Genomic DNA, 27,062 nt, shown 5'->3' with positions numbered 1-27,062 from the left:
AGAGAGAGACAGAGAGAGAGAGAGAGAGAGAGAGACAGACAGAGACAGAGACAGAGAGAGAGAGAAACAGAGACAGAGAGAGAGAAACAGAGAGAGAGAGAGAGAGACAGAGAGAGAGACAGAGAGAGAGAGAGAGGGAGGGAGGGGGGAGAGAGAGAGAGAGACAGAGAGAGAGAGAGACAGACAGAGAGAAACAGAGACAGAGAGAGAGAGCGAGAGAGAGAGACAGAGAGAGAGAGGGAGGGAGGGGGGAGAGAGAGAGAGACAGAGAGAGAGACAGACAGAGAGAAACAGAGACAGAGAGAGAGAGCGAGAGAGAGAGAGAGAGAGAGGGAGAGAGAGACAGAGAGAGAAACAGAGAGAGAGAGAGAAACAGAGACAGAGAGAGAGAGAGAGAGAGGAGCAACGTCAGACTGGACAACAAGGAGATGAGTCGAACTTGACACAATATAAAAATAAAAATATAAAGTCAATACATTTTTTCAACAAGAGGTTTTGGCCTCAGTAACTAATTTCACTTCTTCTAATGTGTCCTTATGGAGATTTTCAAAATAATTGTGTCATTAATGGGATATAACGGATATGAAATATTCTTCTCTGCTGCAGCCCCACTTTGTGATTTAGGCTGAGAAGACGACTGCAGTTTTACATTCAAATCTTGTCTAGTGCAGCTTTAATGTATTCATTATGATCAAGTGTCCAAACTGTAACATTTTTAGCGCTGAACTTGCATAAGAACTACAGATGGGAACAAAACAAGGATGTGAACCCAACATTAAATAAACTCCAAGCAGCACTGCTACATAAAAATAGAGGGAGCGTGTGTGTGTGTGTGTGTGTGTGTGTGTGTTAGTGTGAACTTACCTGTGATTGGCAGAGCTCTGTCCATAGTTTGGGGAAGAGGGCCAGGTGAAGAGGAAGGCCTTCATACGCTATCAACACACCTGCAATATTAAATATAATAACACATGAAGACAAAGAGAGAAAGCAGGAAAATTCACCATCTGAATCCTGCATTTTTAGATTGTAATTTAACCAAATCCCAACATTTAGTTTTTGTTTTATCTAGTCATAACATTTCTCATGTCAGCTGTTAGATTTGTCCGTCAGCACTGTAACAAACTGTAAACTCAGAAGTAATGTTTTTGCAATGTCAACATGCTTAAAGAGACTCACATCACTGCTAGCTGTTAGCTGAACCAACAAGACGAACCTGATGGTCTATGCATGTCTAGAAGAACCATAATCAGTATTCAACACACACACACACACACACACACACACAGTGTATCCCCCTGTACGTACTTAGCTTGACCAGCGTGTCGGTGAACTTCTCACAGTTGATGGCGACGCGACACAGCAGGTGGATGAACTGGTGATAAGACAGGAAGTAATCCAGCAGCATCCGGTCATACACCTCGTCTTTCCCCTGAGACACACACACACACACACACACACAGTTTATTATTAAATAGTCAGAGGTCAACACCTACAAATAAAGGTTATGACATATCCACCATGCTGGCAAGAAAGTAAACCAAATTATGTTCCTGCTGAAGTTATGAGTCTTCACACCACAGCTGTGTGGTGGCTATGGGGCGGGAGTGTTAAAAAAATCAGATGGTTTTATTGGTTGGAATTTTTATGTCACCTCCTGGTGCATGATGATGTCACCACTTAAGATGTTCTTTTCCAGGAAGTAGAAGTAATGAGATTTTGATATAAAAACACAGTAGAATAAAATGTGAAGCACCTTGCTGGTCTCCACCATGGAGGGCAGCAGACACATGTTGAGCTCCGGTCTGGGAGGACGGATGTTGTTCTTCGCTCCCATCAGCTTGATGTTCTCTCTGCAGGGCAGGTAGGGCCCGAACGACACTGAGACACACACACACACACACACACACGCACACACACACACAGCAGAGTCAGGAAACTGCACTAGACACATATCCAACTCTACGTGTTCGATACATTTATCTTATCTACATGTGTTAATTTTAATATATTTGATAAGGTGAATCGTTTTTTTTTACACTTTCTGTACATTTGTATGTCTGTAAATATCTATCTGTAAATGTGAATATGATGCACATTTTGCACATCCTGTATAAATGCTGTAAAATCACATTTGTTTTCTTAATATTCTATATATTAATAAAAACAATCAAGTGCTTTTGAGGCCACTCATTCATTTCCAAACACTTTTTAAGGCTTTATTTTGGTTTTCTCAAATCCACAAATTTTCAAGGACTTTCAAGGCCTGTGGGAAGCCTGTTGTCCTGATGAAGACCATGGGGCCGAAACTCATCAGACACGGTTTTTAAACTTTTCATAACGAACGGCCAAATAGAATAAAGACTTTTTGAGCCATTTTGGAGAACCTGGGATCTCTATTCCCTTATGACTAGAGGAGGAGGAGGTGTAGAGAGGGCAGATGAAGAGCAGGAGGAAGAGGAGGAGGAGGAGGATGAGGAGGAGACTCACTGGGGATGTTGCTGTGGTGGTAGGTGCAGTGGTTGTGCTGCAGGAAGGGGACCAGCGTGTGCAGGAAGTCATGTGGACTCAGCAGCACCAGCTCCTTCAGCACATCTGCACAAACAACACAGGAGTCTCAAAACCTGCAGCCTCTTCACTGCGTCCCAGTCAGGAAACAAGCTGCTACTTCATTGGTTCAGTTACATTCACACGGCAAAAGCTCAGGCGAACTGTTTACATTTCCATTATTGATCAGAGGGCATTTTATACAATGACGCAAAGCGGATAACTGGCCAAAACGGAGATGACATGATATTTCCCAGTGCAGCTACAGTGGAGTTTGATATGAGAAAATGTGTCACGTCAGGTTTTGGTTGTCAGTCACTCGGAATCAAAGAGCGAGGGCTTCTTTCGAGAGCCGCCATTTTGCACCAAGAGACGTTCAACAATCATACAGGGAGAAATCCATCGTAGAAGAGGAGAGAGACCAATTTCTCCACCACAGGAGCAGGAGAGAGAACAGCGACTGACGTGAAAACCTGACGTTTACTGTTGATGTTTTATATCTGGATGTGATGTCATGTCGTCTGTGATTGGCCAGTTATCCACGGGAAGAAGAAAAATACAACAAACAACTAAATGGACCCAGAAATGTAAGGTACGTCACCAATAGTGTTTTAGGCTTTAGGTCGATCGAAGGCTGTCACAAGTATAGTAATACAAGTGTGTGTTTCGGTATGTGTGTGTGTGTGTGTTACCCAGGCAGGCGTTGCGCAGCTCGGGGGGGCTGTAGGAGTTGAGCAGGGTGAGCAGCTTGTGGGCGAAGTCGATCCTCTCCTGCCACTGGATCAGAGCCTGCTTCACATCTGCAGCACAGAAACCAGGTCAGACCCGAACCAGGAGAACACCGTCACCACAGAGAGGCTGAGGGACTGCAGCTGAGTGTCTGTTTCTACTTCTTACTTTCATTCATTTTTATATTTTTTGTTATATTTTTTTTAGTTTTTTTGTGATTATTGCAGCCAAAAATGCTTGATTTTGCTGCGGCTTTTCTCAAAAATTGCGATACAATTTGCGAGGTTTTATGTGCTCTTTTTGCGGTAAAATTGTGGGAATTGGGAAAAATTGCAAGCAAAGGAAAACATTTTTTTTTTCTCTCACTCTCTCTCACTCACACACACACACACACACACAGCCTCCCCCTATTCTCTCCCACTCTCCGTTTAAGTTATTAACTCTTCCAAGAGCTTGAATTTTGCATTCACCTCGATTCTTGCTGCTTTTGTTTTGTTTTGCGCGGTCTATGGCAGTCATTTTTGCTGGCAGGTGAGCTTTGTTCATCTTCCACCTGAATGCGCGCTGCGATGACGTAAGTTCCCACGACACCGAATGCGACAATTGGTCCAAATCACAAGCGGTCTGTTGATTTGGCCATTTAATGCGGAAAAGTTGCGTCAATTTTGCAAAACTGCAAGCTCTCGCAAATATTGCGGAGATTTCTTGAATTTGCGTTAATTATTGCGATCGCAACATCACAAGTTCCTGGAGGGACTGTCTGTAACAATCTAACTACCATTAACAAATATGTCACCTTGTTTGGACCTGTAACTGTAGCGCCCCCCTTAGTCCAATCAATATAATTTTGAAAACGCCAAAACACAGTGGTGAGATGCATCATTTCCCTGAGTTTTATCAAAACCTGATCACTGGTGTCTGAGGAATCACATGACAGACAAACAAATGAACACAAGGAGATCGATACATAATCCATAGTTTCAGAAGGTATTTTTTGCCGCCTTGATTTAATTTTTAGGGGCAACTTCTTCCTTTTTGGGGGCAATGTTATTTAACTATGAAATAATACATTTGTAATGCATATTGGCAAATAAAAACTCAATTTGTTGCACTAAGATTTGTTTTAACTTCTTTCCTACTGATGGAAAGTGGCAGCAGCCGTACAGGAGACTCTCTGTCCCGAACCACCTTCCTATTGTTGAGTTGGTTTTACGCTGGTTGTTTTATTTATTATTGAAGCAGTGGTTTGTATGTCAGTATTTTCTCTACTGCTGGCTGCGTGGTAGCAGCATTTTCTACTGTTTCAGGTTTCACGTGTTGTTTTCTACTCTACTTTTCTCTCCCAGAATGCACTGGAAAGAATCCCCCGGTCACATAAGCTCATAAAACATCTACACTGGCCAACAGGGGACAGTAATCGCATTCATGCATGAATATGACAACTCAGTGACAATTCATGACAACTCCTAATTCTTATTTCCCCCCCGGTGAGGCACAGTGTCCAGGCTGACCTTTGCGCTGCAGGTACGGCCGGGTGGCTTTGAGGACGGACAGGAAGATGGACAGCAGCTCCACCAGGTCTCCGGTGACGTGGCAGGCCGTCGCCTCGTGGTACATCATGTGCAGCGTGTTGAACGACTGGAGGGGAGGAGCAACACAGTTAAGATCCCTTCATCCACCAAACACAGGCTGTCTACTCAGCCCAGCACTCTGCAACATGCCTGGGTGTGTTTAGGCTTCAGAAAGACACATTTAAGACTTTTAAATGCCACCTGGAACTGAATTAAAGACCAATTTAAAAAAACAAATAAAGAAAAAAGCTGTTAAAATAAACTATTTACACCTTAACATAGATATCAAAGAACATAGAAACAAAGTTCTGAAACTAAATGACAATTTGCCATTTTAGACACTGCAATGATGAATGTTTTTAGGTCTTCAGTGGTGGTAAATACTTTATTTAAAACTTTGAGACGGTTGCACCATCTGACATCAGCGATCTAGTTTCAAAATTACTGAATGGCATCCTAAAAGCTATAAAAAAAAATATGTACACACAATAGATTCTTGTGGACTTCAAATTGCACTTTAAATCCATTTTTGTCTGAATTTTTTTTTGTCCCTCTTTTGAAAACCTTATTTGTCATCGACCCTTATTTGTTTCTTCTTTATTTTATCGCGGCACAGATTAAATAAATGTAAACTAAACCCAGTCCTTGATGTGCTGCAGCTGTCGGCAGGTTGAGGGTCGGCCTACCTCAGTCATGAGGATCAGTCCTCTGTTGAAGACCACCAGCAGTCGGTCCTCGTCGTTCTCCAGCAGAACCCGGAAGGCACTGAGGGGAACCACACAGAACAAGGATTAGAGTTCAGCTCATACAGGTTTCTTGGAATGAAGCTGCTGATAGCCAATATTCAATCTTTAAATTTGACCAGAAGATCACAAACATTCAACATTTTCCCCCGGATTTTATTCTCTTCAGGATGGAAAAGCCTTTAGATGTTGTGACACTAAAACTCTCCATTAAACCCCAGACTACTGAAGTTCTCAGGTAGGACAGCAGCTCCTTAAGACAGGTTTCACTGCAGGTTTTACAGACTGCCGCACCTGAAGCTGATGAGAAGAATGCTCCCACACCATTGGTTGATAAAATGATAACACTTTATTTTTACAAACTGGATTGTCTCAATTTTAGAGATATTGAATAATGAAGGTCACGATTTTCCCCCCAAAATGTTTGTTGTACATTTGTGTGTGTGAGTCTTTGTATTTTACTGTGTGTGTGTGTGTGTGTGTGTGTGTGTACCTGATGAGTGTAGTCCAGCAGGAGCGTCCGTCCAGGCAGCGCAGGTAGCAGCTGATCGTGGTTTTCTTGAACTGTTTCACGTCCTCCAGCTCCTCCTCCCTCATGTCGGCTCGCTGTGCCACGAAGAGCTGCATCAAGTTAAACAACTCCTCCACCGCCTGCAGGGGGCAGCGCGCACACACACACACACACACACACACACACACACACACACACACACACACACACACACACAGAGCAGGGACAACAGTCAGGAACACAGAACCTCAGATCCCAAGGAGCTAGATGACTTCTGCTGCATTCACATCATACTTAGAACTTAGAAGTTTTCACATTTTCTGCAGTCTTTAGTTTTCTGATCCGTTTCACACTTGACACATGAACTTAATGAGTGATGCATTTGAGTCCAATGCATTTGTTATATTTATCATATTTTACAGTAAACCGAAAATTACAATTACTTATTTAACAGCTGTAATTTAACAAAATAAGTTGAAAATGAGCTGAAAATATTTTGTCCATTCCCTACAGTTGACAGGTTTTTCCTTGTCGGTGGCGTCAGAATTCAGGGTTTGGCGATGGACTCCGACTTCTGACTTTCTGATGTGAAACTGAGGTGAATGGTATTTTCTAGTGGGAGTTTCCCGTCTACCGTCTTTCCCTCATGACATGAATGCAGCACTACTTCAGGACAGTAGGTGGCTTCACAAGCTTGGAATACAATGTTATTATGACTTCTCAGTCAAGCAAGACCATCATAAAAACATTTCTGCAGTGACCCTGTGCACGCACCCCGGGGTACTGGCTGGCGTGCGGCGTCAGGTTCTTGAAGGCCCACTGGATGTTCTGGTGCGAGGCCAGCTGGCGGGTGAAGGCGGGCGACTGCTCGCAGCACATGCGCAGGATGCCGTAGTAGGCGGGCAGCATGCCGCGGTTGAACAGCACCACCTCCTGGTCGTCGTGGTCGGCCAGGATGTAGTTGAAGGCGATGTTCTTGGTCACCACCGGGTTCTGCACCACCAGCCGCACGTTCTCCGGACACTCCACGCACACGTTGTACCAGAAGGACAGCAGCGCCTGCTTGTTGTGGTTGGTGGCGATGGCCGGCTCCGACAGCTTGGGCTGAAGAGACAGAGAGGAGGAGATGAATGTATAGTTTAATTGTTATCCTCTCAAATATTTGCATGTATGCTAAATTTCTCTCCATGTCCACCTATGGGGCTGCAGAAAAGGCCTGAACCAATTTAGAATTGAACGAAAATGCAAAGTCTGAATATATAATTTGGAAGTAAAAGGCCACCGTTTCCCTTTTTCCTTTGAAGATTAATTAACTTAATTCTGGGTCTTTTTCCTTTCCATATAAAATTTGAAATTAACTGGTGCAACTTCTACCAATAACCAGGAGGAGGCGGCAGAGCGAGCACAGAGCTACAAAAATTGACCCTTGGAAGAATATTCATTTTAACAATTGATATACGATTTTTTTTCTCGCAAACTAAAAAGTAAAACTTTAATGGGGTTAAGTTATTGCAAACTTACAAAGAAAACATGCTGATTTTTAAAACATTTTTTAAACACAAATGTGACACAAAGCTAGGAGTCCCCAGACTTTAGATGGGCAGTGTGTTATCAGAGCTGCTGTTGGTATCAGATTATAACTAATAAAACCCAGCTCTAGATGAAATATTATTCTAGGATAAGATGAATTTAATTGATCCCTGAGGGGGAAATTTGGCCACTGCAGCAGCAAAGACTAAGATATAAATAAAAATAAAGAAAAATATTAAACATAGGGAGCGTCTTAATGATCCTAATAGATAAAGAGTTTCTACTGGGCAAAAAGATTTATTGCTGTATTAGTTACATACATTGGTAACACTTTACAATAAGGGTCACTAAGTTAAGGGTTAGTTAATGCTTAATAAGCATTAACTAACCCTTAATTAACAGTTAACTAATGTGTCTGGTAATCATTTACTAATGGTGTTCATGTTAACTAAGGTATTAATTTATACATTATTTAATAGTCATCTTTATAAACTTAAATAATGTATAAATTAATACCTTAGTTAACATGAACACCATTAGTAAATTACACATTAGTTAACTGTTAATTAAGGGTTAGTTAATGCTTATTAAGCATTAACTAACCCTTATTAAGCATTAAATCACCCTTATTAAGCATTAACTAACCTTTAACTTAGTGACCCTTATTGTAAAGTGTTACCCATACATTTTTACAGCTGTTATCAGTTTCCAGATGTCCAGACGTACCTGGAAGAGGTTCCAGAGGTCCATGAAGTATCCGGAGAACATGAGTTTCTCTGTCTTGGAGATGAGGCAGTAGGTCATGAAGCTGAAGTACTGCACCAGCTTGGTGGTGCCGTGCACGCCGGCGTCCACGTACAGCTTGGCGCGTCCCAGCAGCCCCAGCAGCAGGTTGTAGACCTGGTGCAGGACCACGGTGGTGTCAGGCGACAGCGGCAGCTCGCGGGTGGGCAGGTGGAGCGAGCGGGTGGAGCGGAACATCTGGCGGAACGAGTTACTGGGGATCAGGGAGACCAGGAGGTACGCCGCCGCTGCAGGAGGAGAGGAGGGGGGAGGAGACACTTTAAGATCAGGTAAGGTGCTCACACTGTTCTGCTATAAACAACACAGCAACAACTACGACCAAATTTTCTACTGCTACTTCCTCCATTTTCATTTTGGTGGCTGTTGTTGTAAACTGTTAGCTTAACCCCACCTTCTCTTTCTTGTTATTGACAGCTGAGAAAAAAACACGGTCCATGCAATATGTTTTCCTTTAACAAATGTAACTCTTTTCAACTTTAGAAAGCTCCAATCTGCCTATAATGCAGCCAGGCACAGTGATTTTTCCAAAACAGTTTCTCCCTATTAATAGAATATAGATGGTTCTTTGTTAATTCATTAAAATAGGGCGCCATAACATTCTAGTACCTAAACAATTAATCGATTAGTTGATCGAGTAATTTATCAAGTAAAAATACCAAACATTTGCTGGATACAGCTTCACAAATACTAAAGATTTTGATTTTTTGTCTGCTGGTCAGACTAAGTAAGAAATTTTAAGAATCACTTTGGGCTCTGGGAACTTGTGATAGACATTTGTCATTATTTTTGACATTTTATAGACTAAATGATTAATCCAAGAAATAATCGATAGATGAATCTATAATGAAAAGTGCAAAGTTGCAGCCCTGTAACATTTAATCACATTAAACATGCAACACTTGATTTTAAACTTAATTTCTGCTCTATTTCAGGAAGGTTTACTGAGCATGTGTGCCTCATTCACACGAAGGCTTCACTAGTTCAACTGCAGTCGTCTGCTTTTGGTCCAAGGAACTGAACCAGAAACCTTCTAACACCACCTCACCTGTCTCTCCTCTCCTCTGCCTCCACCCGCCTGAACAAAGCTCTAACAAAACACATAAGACAGCTGCTGTGGATCTTACATGTCCGGACTCGGGGGTAGTTGTGGGCCAGCAGGAAGCGCTCCACCCAGTTCTCCATGTTCTGCAGAACCCAGCTGTGGGCCAGCTTGTTCCTGGGGGTCTGAACAGCCAGCCAGTCCAGACACTGAGACGGGTTGTACTCAATCACCTGACAGGAGGCACACACACACACACACACATGAAGACACACAGAGGTAGACACAGAAACAGAGAGATACAATCCTATTCATACTGTATGGGACTAGCATTTGTGGGGACATCATGAATCAATCAACTAATGAATTACCCCAAACTTCTGTGTTTCATCACATGCAACTGCACAGGATAATGAAATTCGCAGATTGAGTCATGGGGAAAATTTTGTAGAATGTTAAAATACAACTAAAGAAGACTACAGTTTCATCACGGTTTTAAAATATCTTGCCTTGTTAAAAACAGGCAGGCAAAACATGCAAAATGTTTAGAAACCGATCAATTGTCCAGCAGTTTAAACTGGATTTCTCTGCTGAGAAGCATCAGAAGCAGCTCGGTACCTCCCAGATCCTCTGGAGGATGTAGGAGGCGAAGGAGGGCATGCCTGGAGGTCCGCCCGCAAACTCCATCAGCATGGTCAGCAGCTTGAAGAACGGGTTAGCAGCCTGGTGGAGGCACAGGAAAAATAAACAACATGTTAGGCATTGAGCAGAGTATCTACAGCAACTTAGAGTGAGATCAACAGTAGAATAAGCTTCAATTCTTAGATCAGCAACATTACAAGCAAACAACAGTAAGGAGGTCAAGGGTCAAAGCCAATACTGCCCTGCAAAGGCAAAAAACACCAACTACTTTCTGTGCATTTTGAATTCAAAGACTAGGGTTTAGATTTAATATCAAACAAAACAAAATTTGCACCCATGAATGCTATTAAATTATAAAAATCTACTTCTGTGCCAGCAATACTTTTACTGGGGCAGGACAAAACAAAACATTCAGTTTCACTACTCTTTGGATTTGGGTTCTCAGAGTTTGTAAAAAACAACACTGTGTCCCTACAGTGATCATGTATGAAACAGAAGCACTAGGTAAAGAAACAAGAGCAAAGGTAAAACCAGAATCTTTTGTAGTTTAAGGTTCGACTCGCTGGTGAATAACACTGAATCTATGTTTTTGGACAGTCCACTCTCCATAGTATTTGTTCTTCATAGATAAAGTAGCAGTGCTGAGATGGAGACAGAGGATCTTTCTGTCCTGCTTACCTCAGGAGTGAGCTTTGCGATGGAGGTGAAGAGCATGGACACAATCTGGGATGGAGAGAGAGAGAGAGAGGAGAGAACACACCAGTCAGCAGAGAAAATATACATTCCTAAACATACACCAGACAACAAAATGCATACATTATGAGTAGCTGTTTTTGTGTTGTAGGGTGGATTTTTCCTTAAAGAATGAAATTCTCCATGCATGTACATTAGGCTTGGGCGATTGTATTGTATTTTATTTCTTCTTAATTACATCAAATTACATCAAATCAAACTGAAATTTTATATTACTATTCAAGGAAAAGCAATGGCCATTTGTTGTAATTTGCTTGCATTCCTGCCATTTCCAGGAAAATGGGCTGATTGTGGAAAAGGGAATCCACTTGAAATAAAATACATTTTCTCAATACAGAAAATATCTCAATATTCAAATATCGGCCGATACGTACGCTAACGTACACTTTTGTAATTTTGTGTAACATTGTGTGTGTGTGTGTAAACCTACATGCTCGGCCAGGCGGTTGTTGTAGCGACAGAGGCTGAAGATGAGGTTGCAGGTCTGTCTGATGTTGATGCCGTCTCTGATGTGCTGGAACAGGAAGGGGAAACCTTTCCCCCCGGTCAGCGCCGCCATGTCGCTCTGAGAGAGAGTCAGGTGTCTGAGGAGGAGGAGGAGGAGGAGGAGGTGGTTGGGTTCAGAAATGTTATTTTCAGGACAGGAAACATGGGTACAAAGATAACTAACTACAACTAGGTTTTAAGAATCTAACAGGACCTCCAACTGATGACTTGTTATCTGCCAAAATGGCTAGTAGAGTAGACTGACTTACTTCCATGTTGTTTACTAGACTGACAGTTAATTAAAAATTATATAATATGTTGCCTCCTGTCCTGTCTGATGCTTTTCTGTTTTCATTTACGTTTTACACATTTATCTGATAAACTCTTCCGCTGCTGAAAGTGGTAATCCGCAGGAACTTTATTCAGTCTCCATCTTTGTCCCTCAGCCTCACTGTGGTGTTTCTGCACTGCACGTCCCACAGATCACCTGTCAATCAAACAGTGTGGGCGGAGCTTGGATTTTCTGTTGATGCAGTTTGAGTTTCTCTTTTTTTTGTCTGTTCAGCCATGGTGGCTATCACTGCTCATGCTAACTACCCAGTTCTTCTTCTTCTGTTGATTCCAAACAAACCGGAAACGTAAAACCTGCTGTGAATGGTAGCAGCAGCTAACCACTTAAAATTATGGCTGTTGTGTTTGGTGGATGAAGGCAAACAAGTTACTTAAGAGCCTCCACAAAAACGTGACATGGAAATGCTCAAAACGAGGCCAGAAGAAAAAAGAAGTCTTATTTTTCTCACACTAACCACTTCTTTTGACTACAAATCCCACTTTTCCAGACAGACAGACAGAGAGCTTCCTGCCTTGCTTCTCTCCTCCTCCATATGGCTGTGATGTGTCCGTACCTCTCAGAGCGAGACTGCTCCACCAGCAGGGCGATGAGGGCGATCATCTTCTCCAGAGCCGCAGGACGATACTTCTCCTCCGCCAGAGACAAGATGTCCTCCTCTTCATCCTCCTCCTCTCCCTCCTCCTCCGACAGAACCTCCACCTGCGGCTGCGGGAGGAAGACTCATGAGCTACTGTCTCCTCCACAACAACAGATGTGAGTTTCCTTTTATATTTCATGTTACCTACAGATAAGGTTTATTACTAAATCTGTCACTAAATGTTGTAAAGGTTCTGATTTGACCTTCACCCTGGTAAACTGTATTATGCCTTGCTACAGAAAAGTGTACATTGTGTGTTTAACATGTATGTAACTGTATGTTTAACAGCTGCTAAACCATCATCTAATAGAACAAATCCACATTTAACAAGCTCTTAAGAACATTCTGTTAGATTCATGTCAGGCGACTGATTTGTAAATTTCCCAAATATTCCAAGACTTAAACAGAATTGATCGAATTCTCTTACATCTTCCAGACTGAAATACACATAAAAAAAAATCCCATGATATTCCATAAGTTTCACAACCAGTGGGAACTTTGTCTATGAGACTAAAAGCAAACAGACAACCAAAACACGATGAGTGGGTAAACTTACATTCTCTGGGCCTTTGGTCCCCATGTAGAAATGAACCATAATGGAGATCGCTTGTAGCGACAGCAAGAACTGACTCTGTGGACACAAAAAGGTAAAGGTAAAGGTAAAAAATAATTTTACACAAGTTACACAAGTTTTAATAGCTATCATTGATGCCAAAGGGTTGTTTTTAATTCCCTTTACATATGGAATTAATTAAATCATTGTTTCAATTTAAAACCAAAAATTGTTATTAAGCACACACACAAAATACCATGTTGATCTAGTTGACTGCCATCTCCAACCAACCATTACATTACACTCAACTTCTGACGAGAAAGAACAACTTTTTTAGCACAGGCTAAACATACAATTTCCATTGTATGTTGTCTATTTCTTTACTTCCCCCCCCCCTCAGAGGCATTTAAACAAGACTAGAGCCATTAAATATTGTGTCAGTATGGGGCTGAGACCAACCTCCTCCTCTCCCATCTTGGCGAACTCGTAGAGGAAGGCGAAGTACTCGGTCAGGTGTTTGCTGTGGGGCTTGACGCCGTGCTCCATGATGGACAGCAGCGTCTTGACGAAGCGAGTCACACAGGACCGGCTGCCGATGTCCTCCACCGGCCCGTCCATGTCGTCAGAGCTGGACACACACAGGGAGAGCAGAGACAGACGGGAAGAGTGTAAACACAGTGGGAACGGACCGTTTACCGACTCCTGAGTTTCTTGGGGAAGTTGATTTTAGGCTGCGTTCACACCCAGCATGTTCTGAGAGGTTTACTTGAACTCTGGAGCGTTTCCTCCTTTTGTTTTATGGGTATAAGGAGACAGATCTTGACATTTAATAGTCAGGCTGTTACTAATGATTAGAAACCCTAGCAGAACAAAATGAAATCTGGACTGATGCTCATATTCAGCTATTTCTTCATGTGTTCTGAACTGGTATGAACACCACAGAAGAAGAGACAGACAAGTCCATCACGTTGGCTTAAATTACAGGAACTGGAATCAGATTTGTTTTGACCAAAATCTCTAACCTGCAGGATGACAGGTCACCAAAACGCTGTCCAATAAACAAGCTACATGAGCATGACTTTTGTTTACAAGCCCTGTTTTGCTTGTAATTGGACAGTGTGAATCTAAACAAACCAAATACAAAAATGTTAAGACACTACACTTTTCCACCACGGTTTGCACCAAAGAAAACAAACTATAGATGTGATTGAACTCTTAGTTAAGAAGAACACTCCAGTTAATGTAAAGCTGTGACTCATCCAGTCTCTGCTGTGTTTCAGTGATGTCGAGCCTTAAATCTCTCTCAGTGTCCGGAGTGTTGAGACACTGAGTGACACCCGGCTCAGTCTGGATCCTGTCAGCCAGCTGATACTACAGACACAACACTGTCCGTCTGTGCTGCACACCTCCAGTGGCTTCACACTACAGTAAAAAGTACCTAAATTTCTTGTTTAACTCAATTCAAATTAGCTTGTTCGTACTGGAAGACAGATTGGAGGCTGTGGGATTGGAGTGCTTTTTGGATTAAACAAAACAAAGGGTCCTTTGGTAATCACATGGAAAAAACAAAATATGCACGATATCTAAGAAGACAAGAAATTTCTAAAAACAGCAAAAATCCTGTATTCTATTTGTTTTTTCTATTTGGCTAGTCATAATTTTAAGTTAAAACAGGTTTTTTAGTCCTTAAACATGTTGGGGAAAGGTTTTAAATTTCAATTCTAACTTGCCAAAAAGCTTGTTAGTATTGTTAGCATTTCTCACTGAAACCAATGTGTACTGCCAGCTGGAAGCAAATGAGCTAGCCCACACCTAGCTGTACACATTGGTTTGAATGAGGAATACTAATAACAATGCTAACATGCAGCTTTGCCAGTTAATAGAATTACAAACCGAAAAACATTTCACTGACAATGTCTTGAAGGTCTGGTGTAAAAATAAATCACAGACTAAACTGCACACTGTCATGATATCTATGGAGAAAATGTAAATGTCCAGTTGTGTGGAACTTTGCCCTTTTTCAGTGTTGAGAATAGAAGTGAACAGATGGTACGAACCCGTCCTCCATGCCGGGCTGCAGGTAGAGATGAGCGTGAACCGGCCGCAGCCTCTGGATCACATGAATACACAACCGCTGGAACATCTGCAACACAGCAGACAGCTCACTCAACTGGGTGTGTGTGTGTGTGTGTGTGTGTGTGTTTGGGACATAAGATAAGATGAAACTTCAACTTTAAAGTCGAGATGAAACGGCATTTCGAGAGTATCTAACTTCCGTATCGTGACGTATTTCCAAGTGAAACAGGAAAGACAGGTGGGACATAACGTTGGGAGGAATTTGATTTGAACGTTGAAAAGTGGGTGTGCTGTTGCTAGCTAGCTAACTAATGAATCTTAGCCTCTTAGCTCTGTGCGCTAAAAGTTGAAGATTGATTGATGGGTGGATGTCATGATATTATTGGTTGAAATTAGTTACGGGCATGCTTACGTAAGCACACGGCATATTTTGTTTTACAGGAAGAAAACATGATTGAATTTTGATATAAGAATACAATGAAATTGATTTTTGGTATTTTTTTTGGCATATATTGTTAAATAGGTGCACAGTATGACCGGGGATGTGATCTAAAAGGGTTAAAAAGGCATTTTTCATTTCATCTCGTCTTTAACTTCTAATAATGCTGGTGGGGAACAATAAGGTAATTTAAGCAGCAAATAGAAATAGGATACAGCAAGGAAAAACAGAATATAAACATGAAAATTTGGGGAATAATAATGAATGAAAAGTATGGGGAAAAGTATGGATTGCAGTATTTTTAGGTTGTGCAAAATAATAATGTTGTCATCTAAACTCTGAGGACTTTGAGTGAGGACTGTTCAGGTAAAGGAGGACATTTTGGCTAATCCTCACTTCAGGTTTAGAGTTGGGTTTATGTTAAGGCTGTTAAGAAAAGGCTCAGGGTTAGGCAATCTTTTGAGGATTTAGGGATAAAGGAATAAATGTTGTGTATGTGTGTATGCGTGCATCTGTGTGTGTAAACCCGTCTTTGAGGAGTAACTTGCCTGTCTGACGATCTGATTGGGGCACTTGATGAGGATCTGCATCGGCCACCAGTTGTCGTCCGCCATGCGATCCAAAAACCACTGAAACAGAGAAACACAGATTATCAGTGAGCGAAAGAATTAAAACAAGAGATTCTAATCTATTTCTTATTTAAAGATAAAAATTACAGATTGTGCAGGTGAAATAAAACAAATATACATAAATCAAGATGATGAAAAAAGGAAGATATCCTAGTGAATATTTGTAAAAAACGGTGATCTGACCTCGCAGGCGGCCTGGCTGTTGTTGAACTGTTTGGTCAGGAGTTCGATCCACTGCAGCATGGTGGGCTGAGGAGACAGCAGACAGCATCAGTTAAACACTGATAAAGCACAACAGTAGATACACTGAAACAGGTGGGGCGACGTGGGGGAAAAAACACTAACAAATGCTTGGATACACACTTATCACATGCTTGTAGGTTCCCATCCAAATTGCACATTTGTAGATTATCGTTTATCTCCTCATATTTTTAGCCTATTTTGTTCAGCTGTCATGATGTTAAACATCAGCTTCTACATGTCTGGTTGTCATAAAGAGAAGCTGGTAGGGATCGTTAGTGATTCAGCTGTGACTGATAATTCCCTGGACAGACCATGTGGATCTGTTTCAAGCACAATCTGCTGGTTGGCCATGGAGAGTGTGATAGAGAGTGTGATAGAGAGAGTGTGACTTACCTTCTCCTTGGAGTGAATGAAAGTCTCGAGGACGAACGATGTGCTGAGCTGCAAACAAACAGCAAAGAAACATTAATATTAGTAACAGAGAAAAAATGCTCAGAGAGACTTTCCCTGGGTTTAATGCTGAAGCACTGATCTTCATGGTTAAGAGCTGAATCTCAGAAGGAGGATACCATTGCACTTCAATCTGCAGATGACAGACATTTACTGAGGCGAATGACGTTCATGTTGTGTCACAAACCTGATGAAGGTTCAATAAATGGTTGTTTCACCTACAAATCAAAGAGCCTTGATATCCTTCTTCTTTTGGGAAACAGTAAAAATATCACTCAATTCATTTATGTTATTGCTATGGTCCAGGATGGGGTTAAAGGGTTAAAAACCCATATCAGTTGAACCCGAGTCCAATCAATATTTCTGAACATGAACAACTCTCCTAACCCAGAAGACTAAGATTTGAAATTTCTGACATCATCAATAAGATGTGAAGACTGGAGGTCTGTCTCCCTCTCCCTCTCTCTCCCTCTCTCTCTCTCTTCAGTGTCACTTCGAGTCAAAGCGCTGCAGCAGCTCAGCTGGTGTTTCTCACCTTGGCGGTCATGAGGGAGATGGCTTTGGGGTCTGGTAAGGTGCTGGGGATGCTGCTGCACAGCTGCCACATGAACCTGAAAACACACACACACACACACACATTACACAACTCACACTACGGCTGCACAGTTCAACCTGTATTACTGCACATCACAATTTGCATTCCTACAACTACAGTGTTTCCTCTACCATAGCCACCCATGTCGATCACCCGCCCAATCTCTGTCAACAATTAGGCAACAACATGATCCTCCCCCCCTCGCTCCCAAAGCAAATGCATTCCCGCCACTCTCACCCCTTTCAATAATTTAACTTTTAATGTTAAGCAAACAAGTGTTTTGAACTCCATGGGTGTCGCCTAGCCAAACTTACACTTCTTAGATAGAGATTTAGAAAAAAAAAATCACATCTGAAAGTTTAATACAAAATTCTATTCTTTGATTGATGGATGGAACGAAAGGCACACACTGTTTTCACCTTGACACAGACACTGATTTCGTCTTGACACACACTGATTTCACCTTGACACACACACTGATTTCACCTTGACACACACTGATTTCAACGATCCAAAATAAGAAGGTGAGAGTCGACACCTACCCAAAGTAGGTGTGCTCAAATATGTTCTTGTCCTGGAGAAACTGCATGTTGTCGTGCCAAATCCACTGAAAGAGACACAGACAAGTCAGAGGCATTAAAAACACGATCAGCAGGAAGTTACTTGAAGGTATACTTTGAACTCCAACATAGAAAAAGCCTTTATTATTATGGGGTGGCAGGGTGGCACAGTGGACTAGAGAGCCTGTCCCATGACGAAAAAACACTGGCCGCACTGTTTGATTGACAGGTGATGTCTGGGAAGTGCAGTGCAGAAACACCACAGCGATGAGCGCTTAACAGCAAGGAGGGAGACTAAATTAAAAATACACAGATTTCACAGATTAACGCTTTAAATATAAATGTATTGGCAGCATTTTGGGGCACAGGCGTCTTCCTCAGGGTGTCTGTGTTGGAGTTGTGATTTTACTTTTAAGTCTTCTATGCTATATATGCTGTTGGCAGGCAGCTCATTAATCTAGGAGTCGGGTTTCCTTTGCCTTTACCAGAAACTTAGAAACACTTCTTGGCTGGTCAGTACTCTTTGCGCTCTCAAGACATTTTTATGCTTTCTGTTCCAAAATGTACGTACAGAAATTGGACATTCTGCCTGGAATCTGTTCCTGAACGACTTAAAACTGAACCAGTAAATCTAAAAGCTAAATGCTTTTAAATCCAAAATGAAAGAATTGGAGGCTAATTCATTGTAATGTCACTGTTTTTACTGGACTGTGTATTGGACCTTTCTTTTTAAACGTTTTGTCAGTTTATGCTATATTTTGTCTCCTATGCTTTTATTGTAGTCTGTTCTGCCCCTGTATTTATTTTTATTGTAGTCTGTCTGAAACTATTTGTTTTTATCTGTGCTGCTGCCGATCTTGAAAAGGTCTCCCTTGAAAAAGAGGTTTTTAATCTCAATGGGACTTCCTGGTTAAATAAATCAAAATAAAAAATATAAAACCAATAATTTAAAAGTACAAAAGTAGATCCAGCGTACCTCCAGCAGATCAGGAGAGACGTCGAAACTGAAGTCTTTCCCGTTCTCCTCCTCAAGCTCCACTCTCTTATAGAAGAGCATGTAGGCACTGTGGGTCTGCAAGAGAATACCTCCATCAATATTTCATCATTACATTTGTGACAGTGTATAGTGTTTTTTTTTTTTTAAGTCACTACAAACAACAATAAGATAAGAAGAGGCTGGAAACCCTCCTCACCTTCTCAAAGGAGAAATCCATGAACTTGTCGGTGACGGAGTCGTAGGTTTTAGTCTGCGGGACGGAAACAGAAACACAGTGAGATCCGGACTGACAGCTGTACTGAGGCTGAGGAGCAGCTGGTTTCTCTCCTTTTTCCCTCCTCTTACCGTCATTTCTCCACCGAAGCACTCGGAGGCCAGCTGGGCCGAGTCGAAGGGCTTCACCTCCGCATCGTTGAACAGATACCTGAAGAGACAACACACTTCCTGTAGGTTGTATTCTGACAAACGTGTATTCAGACAGTCTTTTTTTTGTTTAAGTTGCCTGTTGTCTGTCTTAAATCAGTGGTTCTCAATGTGAGGTCTGGGGACCACCAGGGGTCCTTGAGGGTTGAAACTGATGAATTGTTAAACTTCACCATTATTTCATTTACAAGAAGTTAAAACAGTTACAGAATGTAGAAGAATGACTGTTTTGATCGTAGTTTCTCTGTTATCTCTCTACCTACAATACAGACAGTCATGGGATTCTGGACAAAATCATATCTGACAATAAAAATATTCTCAGATTTGGGTCCGAGAGATAAAATCTCATCAAATGGGGTCCGTGGCTCTAATGTGGACTAAATTAGGGTCCTTGGTATGAAAAAGGTTGAGAATCACTGTCTTAAATAACATGGTTTTGATTCATGTGTTTTTACTCTCTTACTGGCTTTTAGTTGTTTATTTGTTTGTAAAACACTTCGTAACACTTATTTTTACAGAGTAATACAGACTTAAAGCTGCACTAGGCAAGATTTTTATTCAAAACTACAGACAGAATCACAAAGTGGAACAGCAACAGAGAAGAGCTTCCCATTGCCTCTAATTGAGACTCTGTAGATTCTCCCTGTTTGCCCAAATTAAATTCTGGTGTTGCGTATGGTCACAGGTGGGAAATCTTCTCCACACAAGAAGTGATGATTCGAAACTCAAGAGCCAAATCCAAAAAAAAAGCAGCAAGCAATCTGGACTCACCAACGACGGCTGAACCTCTTCACAAGCAAATCCAGGTCAGAGGAGTCGGCCGTTTTCTGACATTTCATTACATGATTTCTGCGTAATGGAAATTATTCCTCGCTGCCGCCTACAAAGTTGCCTAGTGCAGCTTTAAACAATGAGTTCGGGTCAAAAACACTGATCTGACATCTGCCTGTGTGGAGACGGGTTTAGAGACTTCCTGGAACCTCTGAAGGAACCTTGAGAAACTTGAGAATCACTGCAAGTCTCTCCAGCATCACATCCTGCTGTGGTCCTGATGATGTGTGATGTGTGAATACCTAATGTGTCTAATTTAACTCGCCCCCCTCCCTCCTCTCACCACTTGTTGTTCTTGTAGGCGTGTGGGTTGACAATGTCTCTGATGAAGCTGTAGTAATGGCCGCCGTCCGCCGTGCCGGTGTGCACCGTGACGCCGATGAGGTCGTACTCGTAGCTCTCCGTCACTTTGGCCTCGCCTTCCTCCCGGAAACCTGCAACACACAGCCGACCGCTCAGGACGCTTCCAGGTGTGTACAGTGTGTTTCTTGGTGACTTGTCGGTGCGTGCAGTGTGTTTCTTGGTGACTTGTCGGTGTGTGTACAGTGTGTTTCTTGGTGACTTGTCGGTGCGTGCAGTGTGTTTCTTGGTGACTTGTCGGTGTGTGTACAGTGTGTTTCTTGGTGACTTGTCGGTGCGTGCAGTGTGTTTCTTGGTGACTTGTCGGTGTGTGTACAGTGTGTTTCTTGGTGACTTGTCGGTGCGTGCAGTGTGTTTCTTGGTGACTTGTCGGTGTGTGTACAGTGTGTTTCTTGGTGACTTGTCGGTGCGTGCAGTGTGTTTCTTGGTGACTTGTCGGTGTGTGTACAGTGTGTTTCTTGGTGACTTGTCGGTGCGTGCAGTGTGTTTCTTGGTGACTTGTCGGTGTGTGTACAGTGTGTTTCTTGGTGACTTGTTGGTGACTTGTCTGTGTGTGTACAGTGTGTTTCTTGGTGACTTGTTGGTGTGTGTGCAGTGTGTTTCTTGGTGACTTGTCGGTGACTTGTTGGTGTGTGTAAGTGTGTTTCTTGGTGACTTGTCGGTGTGTGTGTAGTATGTTTCTTGGTGACTTGTCGGTGTGTGTGCAGTGTGTTTCTTGGTGACTTGTCGGAGTGTGTGCAGTGTGTTTCTTGGTGACTTGTTGGTGACTTGTCGGTGTATGTTGGAGCCATAATGAGCTATGAGCTATGGTTAAAACTTGGGAAAAAGGGAGTTACATGTTACACGGAGTTAATGAAAGTAAAATGATTTATATAAAACGGTATACAACCATGCTATGGTGATATGGTATGGTTAAATATGAATGTTGAATGATTTCTGTATGCTTATGCCGGTGCTCCCCCTTGGGTCAGCCCTGTTACTGCATGTATGTTGTTTATTTAATTAAGGGATTTAATGACACCTGGGGAAGGACACCTGGTGAGATGGGGGAGCGGAACAGTTTTTCGACCGCAATTATAGAAAGTATACCGCTGAATTAGTGATTAAGTTTTGTTATTTTTAAAGTCAGTTGAAGAATATTTTCGTTAAAATCTTTTGTTAATAAAATACCTTTTTTGACTTTGGATCCGCGGTTATCGTTTTGATTGCGTGTCGTCAACCCCGCTCAAGCAGAGGCTTATTGTATGTTGGAATTGTTGAAGCCACTACACAAGTCGAAAAACTCCGCCAGGACGAAGAAGAAACACACACCGTTTGCATTGGAAAAGAGGGACACGCCGGAGCGGACAGATTGGGCCGGTCGTGAGTAAAATGAATCCGCATACTACGCTATTAATGGAATGTCGGAATGTTTGATGAACATGAACTTGCAAACGGCGATCTGAGTAGGCTATGGAAGGAGTGTAAATGAACTTGTTTGTGCAGCAAAGGAAGTTGACCGTGTTTAAGGATATTGTTGACTGTGCTGTATGAAACACATTAAAGGAGCGCAGCACAAAGACGTCTGCAACGCACAGCCTAAAACCAAACGGTCATAATAAAGATTATAAACATGACGGACAACGCTGAGACCTCTGCTGAGGCAGAAGTATTGTTAAAATCACTCAAAGCAACCCGCAGGGGAAAACTAGGATCAAGTACAAGAAAAATGAATGAAATAAAGGCTTTGCTGGTGGATGGTGGAAATGTTGCTTATGTCAATGAAGGTTTGGAAACATTTGATCAAACAGTCGATGGTTTCAATAAAGTTCATCAGTCTGTGCAAATGCTCTTATCAGAGGAGGAGAGAGAGGAGGATCATGTGGACTGGTATGAGCCAAGAATGATTAATTTCAAATACTTTGTGAAAGAGGTTGAACTATGGAAAAGAGAACAAATCGCACAGACAAGGATTGACCCCCAGGACAGCATTTCTAATGTGTCACGAAAATCAAAAGGATCAAAGGCCTCCTCCTCAGTCTCCTCAGCATGTAAAAAAGCAGCTGCTGAAAATGCTGCCCTGCTAGCCCGAGCTGCTGCATTAAAGGACAAACATGCACTGCAACTAGCGAAACTAAAAACAAAATTAGAACGAATGGAGCTGGACACAGAAATTGCAGCATCAGCTGCTAAAATAAAAGTTCTCCAAAGCCTTGAAATGGATGATCAAACTCACCAAAGCCTTGAAATGGATGATCAAACTCAAGAAGATGGAATGAATGCTTATTTGGAAGCCAGCAAACAGAGGAACATAGACTTTTTGGATCCTGAGGTCTTGATTGTGGAGTTTATGCAAATGGGTGCAGTGCCCAAAACACCTCTTCAGAAAACTGTTCGGAACATGGACTTTCAGAAAACTGTTCTGGACCAACGCAGCCCTCAGCAACCAACAAAACAGTCTAAACCTTCCAGAATGCACAGTATGGATAATTCAGCCCACAGACATGATGCTCATGATAACCTCAGCACTGTTATACAAAGACAGCCAGACATTGCTGACCTTATCGTCATGCAGCAAAAACTAGCCTTACTACCGGCTAGGGAAATTACAGTGTTTGATGGGGATTCGCTGACATATCAATCTTTTATGCAGGCATTTGAATACCTAATTGAGGATAAAACCAGTAGCAGTCAGGACAGGCTCTACTTTCTGGAGCAGTACACCTCCGGCCAGCCCAGAGACCTTGTCCGCAGCTGTCTGCATATGGATGCACGCAGAGGGTACACAGAAGCCAAACGGCTATTAAAGGAGCACTTTGGGGACGAAATCAAAGTATCCAGCGCTTATTTGGAAAAGGCATTGAACTGGACAGCCATTAAAGCTGACGATGGAAAAGCGCTTCATGCTTATGCAATGTACTTAAGAGGATGCTGTAATGTTATGCAGGATTTACAGTATATGGATGAACTTGATATTCCCTCCAATTTAAGGTCAATTGCATCCAAACTTCCTTACAAGCTGCGGGAAAGATGGCGAACGACAGCCTATGACGTTTTACAAAGAACTAACAGGAGAGCTAGATTCCAGCACCTCGTGGAATTCATGGAAAAGCAAGCCAAAATACTCCTGGACCCATTGTTTGGGGATATACAAGACCACCACCTCTCCATCAAAAGGATGGTCACAAAGAACCAAACAGTGAATCTTAGAACACCTAAGAGCAAAGGCAGCAGCTTCGCCACTATAGTGGCATTAGCAAATGACGTTGAAGGCAGCACTGCACTTTCAAATACAGCACAGCATTGCATATTCAAACAGCCACAAGGTAGCGGCCCTGCTTCTTCATGCAGTTTCTGTAAAGGCAAGCATGTGCTAACTGACTGCCCACAGTTTAAAACCCATCCACACAAGAAAAAGGTTGATTTTCTGAAAATGAATGGTCATGGTTTTGGATGTTTAATAAAGGGTCATCTGAGCAAGAACTGCAAAAAAAGGCTGACATGTCAAAAGTGTCAAAGGAGTCACCCAACCATACTTCACATAGAGAGTATGGAAACCACTAACCAAGAACTTCAACGAACGCCTAGCCCCACTGAAACGAAAGAAGCTTCAGTCAGCAGTGCACTTGTTTCGGCAGGTGAAGCAACTGGCGCCGGTAAGGATTGTGCACTAGCTATAGTGCCAGTCCGAGTCAAGGTTGATAAAGGAAATAAGTTCTTCTCGACCTATGCATTCCTTGATCCCGGCAGCTCAGCGTCATTTTGCACGGAGAATCTAATGAAGCAGCTGAATCCTAAAGCACGGAGAACAACAGTTCTCCTACGAACAATGGGTCAGGAAAGACCTGTAAAGAGTTATGAACTCACAGGATTGGAGATAGGCAACTTAGAGGGCAGCACCTACCTTGACCTACCAAAGGTGTATACACAAAGTAAGATACCTGTCTCAAAAGAAAACATACCTACCCAAAAGGATCTGGAAAGATGGCCTTATCTAAGCGGGATACAGCTGAATGAAACTGATGCCGACATTGAACTTCTGATAGGAATTGATGTTCCTTAGGCAGTGGAACCCTGGGACATAATTAACAGTCAAGAAAATGGACCATATGCAGTCAAGACATTGTTTGGATGGGTGGTAAATGGTCCACTCTATTCTTGTACTGCTGTGGAATCTGGACCCGTGGTGGCGATGGCAAATCGGATATCAATTGCTAATCTGAAGGATCTCCTCATCATGCAATATAATCAGGACTTCTCTGAAAGGGAGTATGAAGAGAAGAATGAAATGTCAGATGAGGACAAAAAGTTCATAGAGATAGCAACCTCAGTAGTTCTCAAAGATGGACACTACCACCTACCCTTGCCTTTTCGCAATAAAGACAGAGTTATGCCTGACAACTATGAAATGGCAGAACAACGTACTCTAAATCTTCTTAAGAAATTTAAAAGAGATGCAGGATACGCTGTGGAATATAAAAACTTTATGGATGATGTGCTCAAAAAAGGTTATGCAGAGAAAGTGCCACCAGAACAGCTTCATCGGAAAGACGGACAGGTATGGTACATACCTCACCACGGTGTTTACCATCAACAAAAGGGCAAACTTAGAGTCGTGTTCGACTGTGCTTCATCATGCAAAGGCACATCTCTCAACAGGGAAGTCCTCCAAGGTCCTGACCTGACGAACACTCTCATCGGAGTTCTGCTCAGATTCCGCCAAGAACAAATTGCTTTCATGGCAGACATCGAAGCAATGTTCTACCAAGTGCAAGTCCATGACAATCACAGGGACTTCCTCAGGTTTCTGTGGTGGCCTGGTGGAGACACTAACAAACCCTTGGAGGCATATAGAATGAAGGTCCACCTCTTTGGCGCTGTGTCTTCTCCTAGCATCGCTAATTTTGCTCTAAGACAAACAGCAGAAGACAACAGCTACAAGTATGAGAAAGAGGTAACTGAGACAATCAAATGCAATTTCTACGTTGACGATTGCCTCAAGTCAGTAGTCACGGTGGAACAAGCTATTAAGCTTATCAGGGACCTCAGAGATGCATGCACTCAGGGAGGCTTCTCATTAACCAAATGGGTCAGTAACAGCCGTGAAGTACTGGCGAGTATCCCCGAACATCACAGAACCAAATTACTCAAAGAACTGGACTTGGACAGGGAAAAATTGCCCATTGAAAGGGCACTTGGGATCCAATGGAATACTGAAAGTGACTCTTTCACCTTCAAAGTCACTATCAAGAACAGAGCCCCTACCAGAAGAGGTATCCTCTCTACGGTTAGCTCTATCTATGATCCATTAGGATTCCTTTCCCCATTCATCCTGAAAGCCAAGCAAATCCTCCAAGAACTCTGCAAAGTAAAGTGTGGAGTGTGCAGTGTGTTTATTGATGACTTGTTGGTGTGTACAGTGTGTTTCTTGGTGACTTGTCGGTGTGTGTGCAGTGTGTTTCTTGGTGACTTGTCGGTGACTTGTCGGTGACTTGTCAGTGTGTGTGCAGTGTGTTTCTTGGTGACTTGTCGGTGACTTGTCAGTGTGTGTGCAGTGTGTTTTTGACCCACCCTCCTTGCGCTCCCCCTTGCCCATGAGGAAGTCCTCGGTGTAGGGCGTCATGTCGAGGCGCAGGGGGAAGGAGAAGTGTGTGTTGACCTTCTCCTTCATCATGGTCACCATGTTGAAGGTGTAGCGCATCGTGTTGAAGCTCAGGATCCGCGGAAGCTTCTTGAAACACGCTCTGCAGGAGGAGGGAGGGAGGGAGGGGAGGGGAGTGAGTCGGTATGATGCATGAAAACACAAGGATTTATCACCTATTTACATCCATTTTCATATAGTTCCATTGTCTCAATCACAGTTAAACATTTCTACATACAGGCTTGTAGAGAATCTTGTTTCCTTATTTTATACTCAATGTATTTACTTGTTTTATTCTTCACTAACCCTGGTTTTTAATGTCTTAACACATTATCATATATGGCTTTTTATATTTAATTTGTTTTATAGTCTGGAAAGAAATTTGTTTGGGAAAAAAAAAAAGTTTATCATTGTTCTATTATCACTAACTTTTTGGTAAAACAGCCACAGTAGCAAGAGAGTTGATATTTCACTGCCCGATTTAATTTCCTAGCAGCCAAAATAGTTTTTAAAACAGAAATTAGACTGATTGAACAGTTTGACCAGCGGTGAACATGGATAACAGACCTGACAGAATCCTTGCTTTTACGCTTTTTGATTTCCATAATCCAGGATGCCTCCTTACCTTTTCTCTGCGCGGACCTTCTTGCCGCACTGGGAGCAGGTGTACATGTTGTCTCCCTCCAGAGTGTCTTTGATGGTCACTTCATCCAGAGACTCCTGAACACACACAGAGAAATGAAAGGCTTCAGGACCTTTTGGTTTTTGTTTCCCTCAGAATTGTCTTCTCATCAGGGTGGAAAAGCCTCTGAATCAGCATTTAGATCATCATGGGACACTAAAACTCTCCACTGAAACCCAAGATAGTAGTAGTAGTAATAATAATAATACTAATATTAATACTAATACTATTAACAATAATAATAATAATAATACATTAAGGCA

General features: G+C 42.3%; 1 protein-coding gene across 1 annotated transcript in view; it reads right to left on the bottom strand.

Annotated features, from left to right (window-relative positions):
* usp34 (ubiquitin specific peptidase 34) overlaps positions 1 to 27,062 on the bottom strand; it is a 91,583-nt gene that overhangs the window by 4,397 nt on the left and 60,124 nt on the right. The window contains exons 46-74 of the mRNA XM_078290899.1: positions 26,743 to 26,837; positions 26,048 to 26,220; positions 20,421 to 20,571; positions 19,229 to 19,307; positions 19,080 to 19,133; positions 18,863 to 18,958; positions 17,869 to 17,933; positions 17,267 to 17,342; positions 16,675 to 16,722; positions 16,222 to 16,287; positions 15,958 to 16,038; positions 14,952 to 15,037; positions 13,354 to 13,522; positions 12,898 to 12,972; positions 12,258 to 12,409; positions 11,297 to 11,450; positions 10,792 to 10,836; positions 10,090 to 10,194; positions 9,557 to 9,704; positions 8,355 to 8,659; positions 6,873 to 7,202; positions 6,081 to 6,238; positions 5,531 to 5,609; positions 4,785 to 4,911; positions 3,237 to 3,344; positions 2,488 to 2,592; positions 1,754 to 1,878; positions 1,306 to 1,429; positions 865 to 944 (exon numbers count right to left, since the gene is read on the bottom strand). Coding sequence (XP_078147025.1) covers positions 865 to 944; positions 1,306 to 1,429; positions 1,754 to 1,878; positions 2,488 to 2,592; positions 3,237 to 3,344; positions 4,785 to 4,911; positions 5,531 to 5,609; positions 6,081 to 6,238; positions 6,873 to 7,202; positions 8,355 to 8,659; positions 9,557 to 9,704; positions 10,090 to 10,194; positions 10,792 to 10,836; positions 11,297 to 11,450; positions 12,258 to 12,409; positions 12,898 to 12,972; positions 13,354 to 13,522; positions 14,952 to 15,037; positions 15,958 to 16,038; positions 16,222 to 16,287; positions 16,675 to 16,722; positions 17,267 to 17,342; positions 17,869 to 17,933; positions 18,863 to 18,958; positions 19,080 to 19,133; positions 19,229 to 19,307; positions 20,421 to 20,571; positions 26,048 to 26,220; positions 26,743 to 26,837 — 3,459 coding nt within the window. The remainder of the gene's footprint in view (positions 1 to 864; positions 945 to 1,305; positions 1,430 to 1,753; positions 1,879 to 2,487; positions 2,593 to 3,236; positions 3,345 to 4,784; positions 4,912 to 5,530; positions 5,610 to 6,080; positions 6,239 to 6,872; positions 7,203 to 8,354; positions 8,660 to 9,556; positions 9,705 to 10,089; positions 10,195 to 10,791; positions 10,837 to 11,296; positions 11,451 to 12,257; positions 12,410 to 12,897; positions 12,973 to 13,353; positions 13,523 to 14,951; positions 15,038 to 15,957; positions 16,039 to 16,221; positions 16,288 to 16,674; positions 16,723 to 17,266; positions 17,343 to 17,868; positions 17,934 to 18,862; positions 18,959 to 19,079; positions 19,134 to 19,228; positions 19,308 to 20,420; positions 20,572 to 26,047; positions 26,221 to 26,742; positions 26,838 to 27,062) is intronic.

The sequence above is a fragment of the Centroberyx gerrardi genome, chromosome 3 (genome assembly GCF_048128805.1).
Source record: "Centroberyx gerrardi isolate f3 chromosome 3, fCenGer3.hap1.cur.20231027, whole genome shotgun sequence".
NCBI lineage: Eukaryota > Metazoa > Chordata > Actinopteri > Beryciformes > Berycidae > Centroberyx > Centroberyx gerrardi.
Note: the sequence above shows the minus strand (reverse complement) of the source record. Positions and strands in the feature narration are given on the sequence as shown.